The following is a 17,473-nucleotide window of genomic DNA, read 5'->3' on the forward strand; positions in this document are numbered from 1 at the left end:
TTTTGTGTTTTGTGACTAAAAATTCATCATAATTAGTGCCTAATCTGCAGCTTTGATTTGGGTTCTTACTGTAATCGCATTTTAAACATGCACTGGCCCTGTTTGAAGAGTCCTTAAAAAGTTGGAAAAGTTGTTTTTCCATGACAGATATGGATTTTAAAGTTGAAAACAAACTGTGGAAAGCTGCTGAAATGACACTTTGTCTAATTAGTTCTTCTTTCCCTTGGCCTTATCTGCCCACGAAGGAGAGCATATGTCCCAGTTCAGTCATGTAATTGGCTGAAAGCCAGAAACATCTCAGGCTGAGCCTTGAGCTTGTGCTTTTCATCTGCTTCAGGATTGCCTCTGTTTTTTTGTTCCTATTTTGTTCCGGGTAGCATTTAAAAAGAAGGCATCTCTGGGAGAAGCAATGCATGTGTTGCCTATACTAGGACAGTGGAGGCCAAGTCACTGAACTTGCAAACATAAATGAAATCTCATGACTCTTCCTCAAAGAACTTTGATATATATATATATAAATAAAATAAATATAATAAAATAATATATTTGATATAGGTGTGTGTGTGTATGTGTATACATTTTTTATATATATATATGTAATAGAATCATGGAATGGCCTGGGTTGAAAAGGACCACGATGATCATGTAGTTTCAACCCCCCTGCTATGTGCAGGGTTGCCAGACACCAGACCAGGCTGCCCAGAGCCAAATCCAGCCTGGCCTTGAATGCCTCCAGGGATGGGGCATCCACAACTTCCTTTCTAACTTAAACCTCCCCTGCCTTAGTTTAAAAATATTCACCCTTGTAAACAAACAAACAAATAAATAATGATTCCCCCTATATAGAGAGGGGAGAGAGACATCTGTCTGTGAGCAGTGGTGACAATAATTCTTGTGGTTAAGCCTTTTTAGTACTGCAGTCCTAAGCAGTTATGGTGCTCTGTGTCTGAGTGAGAGTGAAGTCCGAAATGAATGCACAGGACAATCTTGATAGGTTTGTCACAGTTAAACATTAAACCAATCTTGTATTAAAGATCATTTTGCAAATAGTGTTCTTACTTTATTTGACTTCTGTCACTAAAGGAGCCTGTCTCATTTCTACAGAGAAGAAAAATCTTAACACTTCAGTGGAGAAGCAGCCCAGAAAGCTGAATATTTAAGTCTAAAAGAGGATTTTTGCTTATGGTGTGTAAAATTGCTGAGGATAAAAGTTCTATATGAAGCACATCTCTTTAGTACCCCAAAACCTGATACTTGATGAGTATTTTAATTAGAGTTCTTGCCAGCTGTGAAGGCCTGTGCAAGTACCCTGTTCTTTACTGATACAGTGTAAAATGGAGAAGGGCAACTGTTGGGCCAAGCAGCTTTCTCATATCAGCGTAACCTTGATTGCCCTTTGCCTGGCACTGTCCCTTCTTTGGTCTTTGATTTCTTGTAAAGCAGTGGCTGTTAACTGGAATATTGCGCCTGAAGACTGAGAATGAGGAAATCTTCATGCTCTGCTGCAGATTACTTACTTATATCTTTATTTCCTGGAGGATTCCCAGCCGTGCCATTTGTCTCTGAAGTCATGGTTATGGGCTTGCTGCTTCCCTGAGACCTTTGTGTGGACGCACTGGGTTGGTCAGCCTTTCCTGTAGTGTGAACAAAAAGCAACTGAAGATCTTTTTTCCTTTTTTATATAGTCTTGTATTTCCTGTGTAAATCTCTTTAGAGTCTCTTCATTTTGCTGCTGCAATTTCTTTAAAAACTTCCTTTGAGAAATAAAAAAATATTTTTCTAGCTTTACATGTGAGTTAGAAGGTAACTTTTTTCAGTGCAAGTGAGCCATGATGTAACAGTAAATTTTGTCAACAGGAATTGCACTCACCTCCACTTATTTGTTCTGTAAGCCCCAAGAGCTGCATGCACTGAACACATACCCAGATCTCAGGCTCTCCCTTTAGCAGTTTAGAGATTTTTTTGAAAAAATATGCACCATTTTACTGGGGGAAGGTTGTTTTATATAAGCCTTGATGTAAAAATGCTGTGGTGAATATTTCGGGTACAAGTTTTTTTCATTTTCATTTGTAAAAGCATGTTTTTAAAAGCTAAGATGATCAGAGGGCTGGGGTACCCCTCCCCTGAGGAAGGGTTGAGGGAACGGAGCTTGTTTAGCTTGGAGAAGAGAAGACTCCGGGGAAACTTCATTGTGGCCTTCCAGTACTTGTATGGAGCATATAAACAGGAGGGGGAGTGGGTGTTTACATGGTTGGGTAGTGATAGGACAAGGGGGATGGTTTTAAACTAAGATGGGGAAGATTTAGGTTGGATATTAGGAGGAAGTTTTTCACGCAGAGGGTGGTGACACACTGGAACAGGTTGCCCAAGGAGGCTGTGGATGCCCCATCCCTGGAGGCATTCAAGGGCAGGCTGGATGTGGCTCTGGGCAGCCTGGTCTGGTGTCTGGCAACCCTGCACATAGCAGGGAGGTTGAAACTACATGATCATTGTGGTCCTTTTCAACCCAGGGTATTCTGTGATTCTTTCCACATACTTATCTTATTTACTCAGAACTTCATCTGATCTTTTACTGTGTAGGAAGCCTACAATAATTGTATGCTGCAGGTATTAGTGGACAGTGTACAAGTCAGGTCTTGCATGTGCTAGAACTTAGATGTCAGCTTTATTTTCATTTACTGAATTTATACAGTGCTACAAAAAAAACTTTCAGTTTCAAGACTAGTTAATAAAAAGATTTGGTGATTAAGAGTCAAATCTTGCTGTTGTAATTCATTACAGAATATTCTGTGGTTCACTCTGCTCTGAATCAATGTCCAGAAACTTGTAGTTGCTCACAGTTTGTACTAGAGGGCAGACAGTTTTGTTCTATAAAAACATGGATGCTCTTCAGTTCTCAAATAACAGAGTGCTGTGCTTGGCTGCTACAATCTTTCAAATGGCAAGATCTTATAAGTGCAGGCAATCTAAAATGTGCATTCAGTGGAAAATCAGTGCTTCTTGTTCTCCTACATTAATATTTTTGTTTTTCAGTGTCATTTAGACTTTGAGCATACATTGATAGCATAAAATAATGTGATCAGCAGAAACATATTTGTGAGTTAGAACCTCAGAAGCAGTGGGCTATTTTTCACTAATGTACTTTTCACGTAGTAACATGAACTTCTGTGCCGATATTTATTACCATCCTGCATTGTTTCTAGTTCAATGTTGGATCCAGCTCTGGTGAACACTGTGTAAGATTGCAAAATAGTTGGCCTATGCTCTGAATTGATTACTGTTTAAGCTACAAGTATTGGCATTGGAACTTCATTACAAATATAAATCTTGATTTTGTAGTTACTGGGTGTTCTGCAGTTGATCTCAGAAAAGCAAAGACTTCACCAGCGACCTTTTTGGCTAGAACCTGATTAATCATTTTTCAGCAGTTGAATGGAATTTAGTTGTTCAAAATCATCACTGCATTATTTTAGATAGAGAATAAAAATATTTTAAGTTCATAAATATAAATTTAGAGTATCTAGATAGGGAGCTCTGCCCCCTGCTTCTTTTCACAGCATTACATAGACGCTGGCTTTTGGTTTAAGTGTTATGGCAGCATAAACACTTCACAATTCTAAATTCTTTTGAGCACTGTACTTTGTATGCTTTTTTTCAGGACTAGCTGGGAAGATTATAAAAGCCATCATCAATGAAGGATTTCAGATCTCAGCTTTGCAGATGGTGGGTTTTCTTTTGTCTTTATCTTTTTGATAAACAGAGGCTGGAGATGTACTGTATGCACTTGACAGCAATGCAGAGGTGTCTTCCTGCAATACAAACCCCTTGTGCAGACTGTGTAGTTATGTTCTGGGATCAGCACTGCCTTTGTTATAATTGTATTTTATTGTTTGATTGATCAGGTGACCTGCTTCCCCTTGCTGTTTGACCATGAGCCAAGAGGCTTTATCTCTCTGTGTCTCAGTTTTGCGTGCCTAGAAGGGGGATAATGATGTTGATGTCTCCTGGAATAACTGAAGATACCTTTTGAAAGCTGTACTAGTTAGGATTAGGAAAAAGATTGTTAACATCCTACAAGTCTTTAAACTTACAGTTAGTATGAATTTATAGGAGAGACTTTGAAGATACTTCAAGGATTGACATCCTCATCACCAGCAGAATTTAAAGGAAATTGGCACAGAGATTGTTCCTGAGAGTAGCCCTTTAAGAACTGCCTTTTGTATTTTCTGAAAGTCTGAACATCTGAAATCTCCTTGTGACTCAAATGCCCTCCAGAAATGAAGAATAGTTCCTTCCTTTTCCTATGCAACAAACAGATCCTCTTGTATATCTTAGTGGCAATAGCCAACACTACAAATGAAGTACATTGTCTACTGGTGTTTAAGGTAGAAGAAGGTACTTCATGTTCTTTTGCATGTGGCATCATTGGCTAAAAGTATAATAAGCATATTACAGTTGTAAAGCCATTCCTTTTACCGGGTGGAACATAAAATAGCATTCTGAATTCTTGCTGGCTAAGAAGGGGTATCTATTTTTTCCATTTCATGCAACTGACTAACATTTTTTATTTTCTTAGTTCAACATGGAGCGTGCAAATGTGGAAGAATTTTATGAGATTTACAAAGGTGTTGTTGCTGAATATATGGTAAGCATAAATTTGACAAGTCTCTACTTATAAATAAAACATGATTAAATAAGGAAGTGGTTACATCTGCCCATCTTGGGACTGTGATAATAACTTGTTCTGAAATAAATGTAAGACATATCCAAAATTGTGCTACCTGTCTTGTAAGAAAGGAGCATCCTTTGAGGGAATTGTTGAGCCAAGGAATTTGTAAAATACAACAGAGGGAAAGAAGCCCTCAGATAAATTATTTTACTGTGGTAGAACCATATATCACACACGCATTATGTGTGTGTGCATGTGTGTTTTATATATATACATACATATATAGCATATACATCTTTGGTCAGTTTGATATTGCATTAGTAGCTTCGACCAGAATAAGTATGTGTTGTTTTGTTTACAGTGGAGCTGCTATATTGGAATGTTTTCCTAGTGACATTCTGAGCTGTTTTTAAGTTTATTGATCGGACTTCTATGGACTTTCAGAAAATTTCAGAAATTTAAGACATAATGTAATCCTAGTGGGCATCTAAGATCACGAATATTACTATGATTTGTTGTATTGCAATATAAACTTCCTAATGGCAGATAGAACAACAGGAATCAGGGAGACAACTTTGTGTTTCTGTAAAACCTTCATTCATTTTACAAACAGTAATGATTTTCTTTTTGCTGCCATGCTATGTACTACACAAGTTATCCTTAATTTATAAATGGTTAAATTATTCAAAAATTTCTACTCAGTTACTAATATTATTCCAGACAACTACTAGTAGTACTCTGACAGTGTGACTTATTCTTTCCTTTACAATTGCTTAATCAACTTACCTAATAGTTTATAGATTCCTTGTAAAATAGTTTAGGGACACCGTTTGTTCACTGTCAGATTGAGGAATACTTAAAAAATTTCCTCTACTAAAATCCTTTATGCCAGGAACCCATATAAGACTGGACAGAGACTTGGAGGTGAGTTGCAGAACTCAAATGTGGTAGTGCCTGACTGGTATGTTAAGACCCAGAGAATCCTCTGGTATTACAGAAATACAAATTGAACCAAATTGGATATTCTCTATCATTTTCTGCTGTTTGATATATACTTTGACCCTCAGGTAAGTGGCAAAGTTATATACTTTGATTGAAAAGTTACTCGGAAAGGAAGGTGACATTTAAACCGGATAAGGGAATAAAGAAATCTGTTTCAGATGGGATTTCAAGTGAGAATCTGGGGCTCTGTCCTGAAAGCCATATGTGCTTGACGCACTTAGTTGAAATTAATGGGATATCTTCATGCACTCAGCTTATTTGTGAAACAGGATAATGTGGGAAAGCTGATCCTGATGGTAAAGGCATCCAGAAAAGACGCATATGGGAACAGCAGTAGATATTGTCAGTGCAGGCCAAATAGGAAGAAGTACATTTTGAAACAGGGAATTGAAGAAAGAACATGACCTCTTATGTCTGTGACTCAGAACCGTCTGTTTTGATCTGAATTTCATTTATCATTTTAAAATAACTCAGAATAGAAGCGGAAGATACTTATCATCCATAAGTTATCATCCTTAAGTTGTCTTCAGAAAACATACTCCCATTTCTTCTGGTTACACCTTATAGTCAGATAAAGGCTTGACATGTTGTACATAAAACATGTATCTGTGAAATAAGAATGCTGAACAGTTGCTAAATTGGAAAAAAAAAAAATTAGGTTTGTTGATATCTCCTCTAATCAATAGGTCCTACATAGGATTTTGCATACTGATGATTAGTTTTTGTGCTGTTTCATTTTGTTTCCTAGCAAGACTAGGAGATGGGGAAAAAGGAGGAAGATTATTTTGTGCTAGCTCCAAATCTACCTTATTAATAAAAAATGCTTGAACTTCATCCAGTTCCAAGAATGGTCTTAGTTGACCACAAGCCACCTTATCTGATGAATAAATCATTTGCTAGAGAAAAATTAATTTAGCTGTAATTACAAGCCATTCCAAAGAGAGAAAGGGTGATTCCTATTTAGGTCAAGCTCTTTACTTGGTGAGGATGTGTTTTCTTGACTTGAAGCCATCAAATAGGTGTTTATTTGGAAAGAAATATAGGCTGTGTCCTGTGCTTCCTGTAGGGAATGCTGCTAAACACGTTGTCGTCTGTGGAACTTGCTCAACATGGTGTCATTTTTCAGAATTATGCCTAGCAAGGTCTGTTGCATTGATTCAGTTTTGACTGACATTATGAGACACTTCTGTGAAATCCAAGTCAAGATTAGTAAGAATGTACCTTTAAAAGGATTTAAAGTATTGTGGATACTGTTGTATGTTGTTCAGTATCCCAGAGAAGGTGAATATTCAATTTATTTCCATCTCCACCATGTAAACTAAGTTGCAAAATGTAAAACATATATTTTTTATGAATGCTAATGATATCTTTGCTTCACGTCTTTGCTTTCCTAAATACACCAGTATTTCTTTTTTTCCTTCCTATCTGGTATGTTTGGGTCAAATTTTGGGGAGGAATGCAATCCTTCATAGTGCTCAAAGCTCAGATTTGTTTCGGTCTTTTTTCTCTTCCAGGAGATGGTTACAGAGTTGTGCTCAGGCCCTTGCATAGCAATGGAGATTATACAGCCTGAACCACCAAAAGTGTTCAGAGACTTCTGTGGTCCTTCTGACCCTGTAAGTACTTGCTTGAGTGATAAGGAGTGCTTAAAAAAAGAAAAAAAGATGCAGTGTCTGCATGAATTGAAATCTATATGAACTGAAATATCACGGTGTGGTATGACTGCCATGTACCTGCTGCATTTCCTCAAAGCATGCGAGCATCACATTATTATGGAAGTGAAATGCTAGACTCTGGATCAGTTTGTAAATTCTCTAGTGATTTCTTCAGTCTTACCTAAACCAAATGATAAAATATGGTGATGATATCATGGTTAAAGATTTTTAAGTATTGTAGCACAGGTCTTGAGAGCTCTGGAACAAATAGTTATTACTATTGCATACCAGTGTTCATCAATTGTTAGTCCACTGCAGTCTGTAGCATTGTTCTAGAACAAAACTATAAAAGGAGAAACAATTTCTGAGGTTTTGTAAGGAAACAAAAAAATGCAGATCTTACTGTAGCTGTTTGCTATGCTAATAGTTCCAGCTTTTATTTTTAATTTCTTGAGGTAAGTAATTGGATATGCATGATACTGTAAGCAGTCTGGAGACAAGCGTAAAACAAGCATAAACGCTGTCTCAAAGGGTTTGCCATTTTTTGTTAAATAATGAATACTAACATACCACACAGAAGCCACAAAGAGAAATATCAAGATGGAGGCAATGATATCACGTTAGATATTATAATTTCATGTTTTAGTTGCAGACTGAGTGAGTTTAACAGTTTCCATGGGGAAAAAAAATCACAAAGGTTTACACTGGTACTGTAGAGTAATTTGTTTGGGATGTATTTCTCTTCAGATCTGGGGATGCATAATTTTAAAGGCATTATCCAAACCTGTTTTCCCCTTCTGTTTAGTCACACTGAATGTTACAAATGTTCCTCTACTCACTTAGCATCTTGGTAAACAGAGCATAACCTGTAAGTTTTGGATACCAGCTTCACAGCAGTTGCACTAATGCATGTTTGGAAAATAGGCAACTGTGTTTAGTATTTCTGTATGCTGTTTTCTATAAGAATTTCAAGCTAATTGGCTCTTCAAGCATGTAAAGTGCATGTGTAGTGACTGTGCCAGTTTTCAAGAGTGATCTTTGCCTGAAATGTGTGTCTCTTCAGTTTGTGTATCTGGCTTGTCCTTGAGGAAGAAATGACTGAGCTATCTCAGTGGCCTTTTGTCATGCATAACCTGTATAGTTAGTGAAACTCCCGAATGAACTTATGGTGAAAATATCTGTCTCAAATAGAGGTATCAGAAACCACAATGCAGTTATATTATGTAGCAAGGTTATCATAGAATCATAAAATCACCAAGGATGGAAAAGACCATTATAGAGAGACCATTAAGATACTGTGTACTTGATGTTATAGTGGTTAAAGTAAATGTATGTGTCATGCTATTAATGTATCATGACTGGGAGATCTGGACCTATCTGTATTTTTTTCATTTGTTTCTATATGCTAGGTCCAGGTGTGTGTACAGCCTATTTAGAAATACAAGTGAAGAAAAGCTTGTAGCTATAGTACAGAATATATCTGAGTCATTCTGCCTCCTGTTAAGTATTTTCCATTTAGTGGTATTGAGAACACAGTGATTACTTTCAAAGCAAAGTCGTGTTTAAAGTTAGTAAAGGAACTGGAATTTGACTTACGTAATGAATAGCTCTCAATCACATGTGCTGTGAATTATATCTCAAATACGTAGCAAATGTAATAATCACTCTGTGGCAAGTCACGTGTTGCAAGTGGATCTGATTGTCAGCAGCCCTCTAAGTCTGTTCTTGGTTTTGCAGGGAGATGACTGGGGCACACTTCTTTTATAAAAGGCATCCAAAGAGATGTGACCTATATTTTGCCAAATGAAAGCAAGATGTTGATTAGAAATAGATTCAGTTTTTGTCCAAGTCTCTGATTAAGGCTGGAAAAAAGAATCAGAGTTGTTCTATTTTGACCATGAGACTTTAATAAGCTAGCAACTTATACCAAGTGTACAATGCTAAAAATGAAATGGAACTTTGTGCTATTTTCTACAACTGGGTAATATTTTGTTAGCACTGCAGGTCAGTAAGGCTCACTGCCAAAAATATCCTTCCTTATAAAACAGCTTTTAAATACTTTATTAAAACATCTTGGGTGGTAGTAGGGGAAGACCGCTAACCAAAAACCTCTTCTGAGCTTCTCTGTAGGAGAATATGACTAACCTATGAAATCTAGAAAGTAGTGGATGGAAATCTAGAAAGTGGGTAAAGATATTTGTCTTTAAGGAGCTGTGCTAGTTGTTCTTACTCTCAAAATTACTGTCCCTGACTTGATTGAAGGGATCAGTGTCACAGGTTGCACAGTCTTGGTGTGTGTGTCCCTGTTGGATAGCGAATGGACAATGAGAAATGCTTTTCTGCAGATCCTGCTGCTTCCTGCATTCTCATTTTACACTGGCACATTGCTGATGAATGGCTGGCTGGGCTGTTGCACTCTTGGTGAACTGTCAGAATCTTTAATCATAAATAGCTTAACCCTCTGCCGCACACCCAGATTTTTTCTGGTTATGTTGGCCTCAGCTGAGGCCTATCTGTACTCTCAGGCCAGCTATGGTGATTGTCCTGTCTTCTGGTTGCAGGCCTCTGGTTTAGCTATTTTTGCAGTCAGACCTCAGACACCTCAGACTGATCATGTAGCTTGCTCTCAACATCTCTTTGCACCTTGCTCTCTCTTTCCTGAAAAGCATCTGTAGTTGGTGTGAGGGCACAGAAATGGAAGGTGCTCTCCACACCTGCTATCATAAATAAGTATTTATGCTTTACATATTGTTGCAGCAACCCTACAAAAAGCTAACAGGCTGTCCTGATGCCCATCTTGAAAATACTGCTCTCTACAAAATTATCATGTGCTGTTCAAAAGAAAGGTCTCAGAATTCCACGCCAGTCTTTAGCTTGTCAAGGAAGCCCCAGTCTCTCCTAAGACCCAGAAGTGAGGAGGTGTGAGATACCAAGATCCTATGAGCAGTGGGACACTTCTATTTTGATATTTGAATTCTGAGTAGGAATGGGATTTCTGAAATGACTGAGTTCCACAGATTTTCTACGGCTTCTGAATCGATTAAGCCCTTTTTCAAAATCATGCCACCTTATCAAATCTTGTTAAGTAGATTATCAAACTGTCTATTTCATGCTGGGTGCTGTTATCTCACTCTGTTTCTACTGGTGTGGTTCTGAAGTTGAGAGAAAAAGAATACACCTGTGTCAAAAAGGTAGCTCATCTAGAAAGCTGGTAGGAGAGCTTGATAAGTCAATTAACTTGAACATCAGCGCACACTCACTTGGAACTAAAAGAGTTGTCAACTGCAACCAAAGTTAAATAGAAAAGAAGTTAATGTTTCTTCTTGAGAAGTGATAGTGCACGGTGGGGGTAAATGCAGCAGTGTGTGCCTTATCCAAAAATTATTCCACACTGAGTTGAGGACAAGGAAGAAAATGTGAGTGGGACTGCTGTGTAGAGTTAAGGGCCTTTAGGTGTCTGTCTCACCTGTATCAGGAAACAAGTTAGCACTGAAAACCTCAGCTTCATAGAAGGGATAAACAGTGACGTTAATACCTTCAGAGCTGTTTCAGTGTGGATTTCCCTGTAGCCTGGTGAGCCTCGATCAGGGTTTTAACAATCAAATACCCAATGTGTCTCAAGAGAAATAGGATTTATTAACCTAATTCTCTGATGAAGACTTTCGTACCTCAAGGATTCTCACTCCTTGAGTTTGGTGGCACGGATGTTTCAACTGATTGTGGTGTTAGTGGGCTTTTTGGCCTCTGAAGCACTTAAAAGCCTTTTGGTAATACTTAGATCTGAAGATACAGCTTTCATTTCACATCATCTTGTGTTGAATTAGCTGCTCGTAATGTTTTGTCGTGGAATTGTCGAGGTGATTACTTTCTATTCATAAAACACTTGAAAAATACTGTAGAAATTGGATCTATTGCTTTTATTTATTTAATTATTTGTTGTTCTTGCCTTTCTTTTGAACTTCCTTCATACACAAATGAAAAGGTTGGTTATAACATGTGATTGAAAGCATCTGTGTAAGCTACATGCTTCTGGCTGATTGTGTAATTTTTAGTAATCTTAACTCCTTTTAGTTAGGAGTGGCAGTACACTAAATGTTACTCAAGTACCTTCTGCTGTGAGATATTACTAACGTGATGGGATGTGGTGCAATATTTCTGCATCTGGTGGGCTGGGGGGTTTTCATATACTTGCTTCTGATCCTAACCTGCATTCTTTTTACACTGAGGATTTGCAATTTTAAGTGTAACAGTGTATGAAGTCTTTTGTATTTTTGCATCAGTGACAAAGAGCTGAAAGAGAGATTGGATGGTTTAAAGCAAAGCAGTGAACTGGAAGAGTGGGAGTCTGCTTTAGCTCCATTCCTGACCTCTCTGTGTGACCTTGGACAAAAGGTTCAATATGTTTCTGCCTCAGTTATCACATCAGTTAAATAGGGATAACAGTATGAGCCAAAGAGCATTGTTGCTGTAAGATTTTTATCTGTATAGCCCTCCTGTGAATATCTAGCACTGGAAATGATCTACATGCAAGGCTAAAAAAATGTTTATGTTCAGCCGTGTATTAGAAGCACAGTATTTTTTTATTACAACACATAAGAATGAGTTCAGAGGAAAGTATAAAGAAATACAGAGGTTATTTTCAAGCTGCCAAGTATGTGTGTTCTAGTTATACCTTCAGAGCTGTTTCAGTGTGGATCTCCCCGTAGCCTGGTGAGCCTCAGTCGGGGTGTTAGCAATCAAATACACAATGTGTCTCAAGAGAAGTAGGATTTATTAATCTAATTCTCTGATGAAGACTTTCGTACCTTAAACTGCCTGCTCAGAGAGTCTGAGTCATGTAATAATAATAATTTTTTTCATTCAGCACCAGACCATTATCAGCTAGAGTAGCAAACAGATCGATACGAGTTACGATATCCTGCTGTCTAAGCCTGCAATGGGAAAGACATGATTGAATTGCTTAGATGTTATCCAGGGTCAGTCATCTGACTCTGTCCTTTTGGTTTTTAATTTCCCCATCAAACTCTGCAGGTCTAATGAAAATGTGATACAGACAGTGCTGAGGCCTGCTAAGTTGATGATTTTTGGCTCTTTTGAGAAAGAGGCTGCAGGGAGAGATTTCTCCATGTGGTTCTTTGGCTGAGCTGGTGCTGCTGGCTCATATAGCGCAAAGTAAGCTTAGACTTCTACCTTCAGAGGGAGCAGGGGACCTATTAAGACGCTGTCTAGAAGAAAGTGTTAAGACTGCTGTACTCTAATGGTCCATATCTGTAATGTGACTATAGTCATGAGCTGCCACCACTGCTTTAGAATAGATACTGCTTTGAATGTTACTTATTATTGCCCAAAGGTCACTGTCATATGATGACCGTTTAGTGTTATGTGGAAAAGGAGTTTGTAGGCATATGTTGATTCTCGATGAGTAAATGGATACATTTTGAAAATTGCTATTATTACTCATGATTGGCAGTCATCATCAGAAGACTAAATGCTGAAAGTCATCAAGACTGAGCTCTGTCTTTAATCCAATGTGACGGAGCTGTGTTGGCAAGGTTACAGTTTGAACAAAACTTTTATCTGCCACTCCTTATTTGATGCTCCAGAGCTACCAGACTTGACAGTGTCAACAGTGTGACATTTTCTGCCTAAATAAATGCTGGATCAGAGGTTGTTGGACTTAGTTTTAGTCATCACAAACTGCAGTCATTTGATAAAATAGATAATAGTAGATAATAAAAGGTATTGCCTGGTTTGATATCAAGCCCACTACCACCATAGAGGCATGACTGGGGAGGGAGTCTGCTGCTTGCATCCACTGGAGTGAAGGTTCTGGGACTTCTGGGAGAGAACTGAAAGTAGAGTACATTTGCATCTCATTTATGGTTGCTATAGTAGTTTGTTATTTTATTTATCAGTTGCCAACAAAGTCTGCCTAGCCTATGTAGCAAAGTTTTTTTTTTTTTTTTCAGTTTCCTTTGCTGCCTATCACTATGATGTTTTAGTATCCCATGACAACGAAGGCCCCTTCTTAACTGAAATTTCTGGACATTTGAGGAAGTTACCAACACTTTATCAAAGGCACTGTATGCCCTCCTAGAAATCAGCATCAGCTTTAGAAGCCTCAGGGTTCCCGTCGCTGTAGTTCCCTTATGTCATACTTTGCTCTGGGCTCCTTGTGCATGGTCCAAGGCTGGAATAAATGGCTTGCATTTAGCAAGAGGAGGAAGCTGAACATAAGACCAGAGACTGAAGAAAAACAAGGATGTGCCATGAGGCATTAACAGCATTGGTTATTGATCTTCATAGAATCATTAAATGGCTTTGGTTGGAAGGGACCTCAAGGATCATCAGGTTCCAACTCCTGTGCCACAGGCAGGGTTGACAGCTGCTAAAGCAAGAACTAGATCAGGCTGCCCAGGGCCCCATCCACCCTGGCCTTAAATGCCTCCTGAGATGGAGCATCCACAGCCTCTGGGCAACTTGTTTCAGCACCTCACCACTCTCTCAGTAAAAAACTTCCCCTTGGAGTGCAATCTAAATCTCCTTTCATTTAAAACCATTCTCCCTTGTCCTATCACTATCTACCCATGTAAAAAGATTGATTTCCCTCATGTTTATAAGCTCCCTTTAAAAACTGGAAGGCTGCAATGAGGCTTCTCTTTTCCAGGCTGAACAAGCCCAGTTCTTTCAGCCTGTCTTCACAGGAGGCGTGCTCCAGACCTTGGATCATCTTTGTGGCCCTTCCCTGTATCCAGTCCAATAGCTCGGCATCCTTCTTATGCTGGGGTCCCCAGGCTTAGATGCAGTACTCCAACTGGGGCCTCACAAGGGCAGAACAGAAGGAGACAGTTGCCTCCTTTGCCCTGCTGGCCATTCCTCTTCTGATAAAGCCCAGGATATCATTGGCCTTCTGGGCTGCAAGCTCACACTTCTGGCTCACGTTCAGTTTTTCATCAGCCAGGACCCTAAGCCCTTCTCAATAGGGCTACTCTCAAGGAGTTCTCCCAGTTTGCAAACATCTGGGATTACCTTGAGCCAAGTGCAAAATCTTGCACTTTGCTTTGTTGAATCTCATTAGGTTCACACAGGCCCATCTCTTTAGTTTGTCAAGGTCCCTCTGGATGGCATCCTTTCCTTCTGCTATATCAACTGCACTGCTCAGCTTGCTGTCATCAGCAAACTTGCTGAGGGTGCACTCAGTGCTGTCATCTATGTCATTAGATGTTAGATATTAAAGAATACCAGACCCAAGACAGACCCCTGGGGGACACTGCTTGTTACTTGCCTCCACCTAGTTATAGAGCCATTATAGAGCCATAAATCTATCTCTTTCCAATTTAGAGATAAGGACATGCTGGGGAACCATGTCAAAGCCCTTGCAGAAGTCCAGGTAGATGACATCACTTGCCTTCCCTTTGTCCAGTGATGCCATCACTCCATCATAGAAGGCCACTGGATTGGTCAGGCACACCCTTCCCTTGGTGAAGCCATGTTGACTCTCTCAGATCACGCACTTGTCCTGCGTGTGCCTTAACATGTCTTCCAGGAGGATTTGTTCCTTGATCTTCCTGGTCACAGAGGTAAGGGTCACCAGCCTGTAGTTCCCTGAGTCCTTCTTCCTCCCTTTCTTGTAAATGGGAACAATATCTTCAATTTTTCCAGTCCCTGGGGACCTTGCATGACAGCCATGACTTTTCAAACATGATGGAGAACGGCTCAGCAGTCATATCAGCCAGCTCCCTTAGGACCCTGGGATGTACATCATCTGGCTATATGGACTTGCATGCATTCAGTCTCATGATTCTGTCTCAGACTTGCTCTGACCTTACAGTGCAGTGGAGTTCGTTCCCACCCAGTTCCCACCTAGATGTATAGGTTCAGAGATGTGAAGTTCAGGGATGCAAGAATCCTGGCTACTTGTGAAGACTGAGGCAAAAAACTCACTGAGGACCTCAGCCTTCTCTGTATCTGCTGTAGCCAGTCCTCCTTTCCCACTTAGCAGAGGAGGTATGCTCTCTTTGGCTGGTCTCTTCTGACCTACGAACCCGTAGAATCCCTTGCCAAGTTCAGTTCCATCTTCATTGACTTGCTGTGCTGCCACAGAGACTTCCTAGCTATGCCCAAGTATGTGTAACGTGCCAAAGAATGCTGAAGCTAGGTTTTCTAGACTTCTCCTTACAAAACATCTTAGGCCTAACTGTTTTATAAAGAGTTAAACTATACTTAAAATATTTACTTTTAAGAAAACTTTATTTCTTGTTTAAGAACTTTTGTGCTGTTCAGCTCTGTAGATGCTTCACAGGTGAAGGTAAAGACATTCAGGCTGATCTGAAATCACAAAGACTAATTGTATCTATCAGTGAGTGTGAAGGAAGTCTTAAAGATTGTCTTAGGGATTGTAAAGGCTCCCTTTGCACTCAGACTGTCTGCATCTCAAAGTAATAGGTGGGTGTTATTAAAAATAAGGTATTTTAAGCTTCTGTGATGAAGACAAGATTCTTATAAATGCTGTGAGTTATATAAATTTGTCTACTCAGCCTTTAGGATCTGATTTATTTTTTTTTAATCATGAGGGATTTTGATTCTAACTCTTCATCTGCAGGTCTTTTTTAGAAAATTAATGTTTCCATGACCTTTTTGTACTTTATCTTCCTGTTTAGAGTCTCATCAAGCTTTCACAGCATCCCATGTTTCAGAGAGTGATATTATGGTCTTAGTATATAGTGGGGCTGCTCTGAAAGTAATGCCTCCTATTTTATGATGTTGATCCACAATCTCAAAGGCGGATGTTGGTGGTATGGTAGTAGGGGCTGAACCTTCCCACCAATATCTCATTACATATTGCTGCCGTGTGGCAGATGACAGTAGAGAGGCGGTCTGACAAAATGGCATCTGACACGGAAGTGTGTATGAAGCAAAGTTGTGGAACTGAATTCCTCTGTGAACAAAAAATGGCTCCCATTGATGTTCATCGACGCCTGCTGAATATTTATAGAGATCAGACAGTGGATGTGAGTACAGTGAGGCAGTGGGTGGTGCATTTCAGCCAACATTCAGCAGATGTGAAAGACTAGCTGTGTTCTGGATGGCTGTGCACAGCTGTCACAACACAAAATGAAGAGTGTCTCAATCAGGTGCATATCAATGTATAATGACCGTGGAACTGTGTACAGAGCTGAATATCGTCCTCAATGTGTTGAAAACGATAGTGGCAATGTTGGATTATCACAAAGTTTGCACCAGATGACTCCCCCAAATTCTCACATGGGAACAGATAGAACACTGTCAGGACCTATTGAACTAACATGAGACTGCAGGTGACATTTTCCTGGATCACATCATTACTGGTGATGAGATGTGGTGTCACCACTATGAGTTAGAGTCAATGGCAGTCCATGGATTGGCAACATGTGAATTTCCTAAAAAAGAAAAAAGTTTAAGATACAGCCCTGAACAGGTAAAGTGATGTGTACTGTCCTTTAGGGTAGGAAAGGAGTGATCTTGCTGCATTTCCTGGAACTCAGACAATCAACTCTGACCATTGCATCACAACACTGACTAAGCTGAAGGCTTGATCTTCCAGAGTCAGGCCAGAGAAGAAGACAGCCTTTCTCCTGCAACATGATATCACCAAGCCCCACACCATTTGGCAGACAGTGATGCACATTGCCAATCTTGACTGGACTGTCCTACCGTATCCACTGTACAGTCTGAATTTGGTGCCTTCTGACTTCCATCTGTTTGGACCAATGATGGATAGATTGACTGTGTGGGCAACATTTTCCTAGTAATGATGCTATAATAGCAGCTGTGGAACAGTGGATCACCTCCACTGTAGCAGATTTTTATGAGTGCAGTATGCAGGCTCTAGTTCATCGCTGGTAGAAATGCATAGCTAATGGTGGTGACTGCGTTGAAAAATAGAACTTGCTCTGTCAAATAGTGTTATTGTGCTCTTTGTATCTGTTGTAGTTTCTGTGGAAATAATTAGGAGGCATTACTTTTGGAGTGGCCTACATAATGTAGATGGATCATATATTGTTTTTGAAAACCAACAACTTCTTAAAAATGCTTGTCTTACTTAGTTTCACTTAGCATTTACTTGTTTTGCTTTTTTGTTTAGCTAATATCTTTCAAAATGCCATAC

General features: G+C 39.4%; 1 protein-coding gene across 7 annotated transcripts in view; it reads left to right on the forward strand.

Annotated features, from left to right (window-relative positions):
- NME7 (NME/NM23 family member 7) overlaps positions 1-17,473 on the forward strand; it is an 88,095-nt gene that overhangs the window by 42,497 nt on the left and 28,125 nt on the right. For all 7 annotated transcript variants that reach the window (XR_006932331.1, XR_005839401.2, XR_005839390.2 and 4 more), the window contains 3 exons: positions 3,659-3,723; positions 4,577-4,645; positions 7,186-7,287. Coding sequence is in view for 3 of the 7 variants with exons in the window: in XM_040646693.2 (XP_040502627.1) it covers positions 3,659-3,723; positions 4,577-4,645; positions 7,186-7,287 (236 nt within the window). In the remaining 4 variants the exon portion in view is untranslated. The remainder of the gene's footprint in view (positions 1-3,658; positions 3,724-4,576; positions 4,646-7,185; positions 7,288-17,473) is intronic.

Source organism: Gallus gallus, chromosome 1 (genome assembly GCF_016699485.2).
Source record: "Gallus gallus isolate bGalGal1 chromosome 1, bGalGal1.mat.broiler.GRCg7b, whole genome shotgun sequence".
NCBI lineage: Eukaryota > Metazoa > Chordata > Aves > Galliformes > Phasianidae > Gallus > Gallus gallus.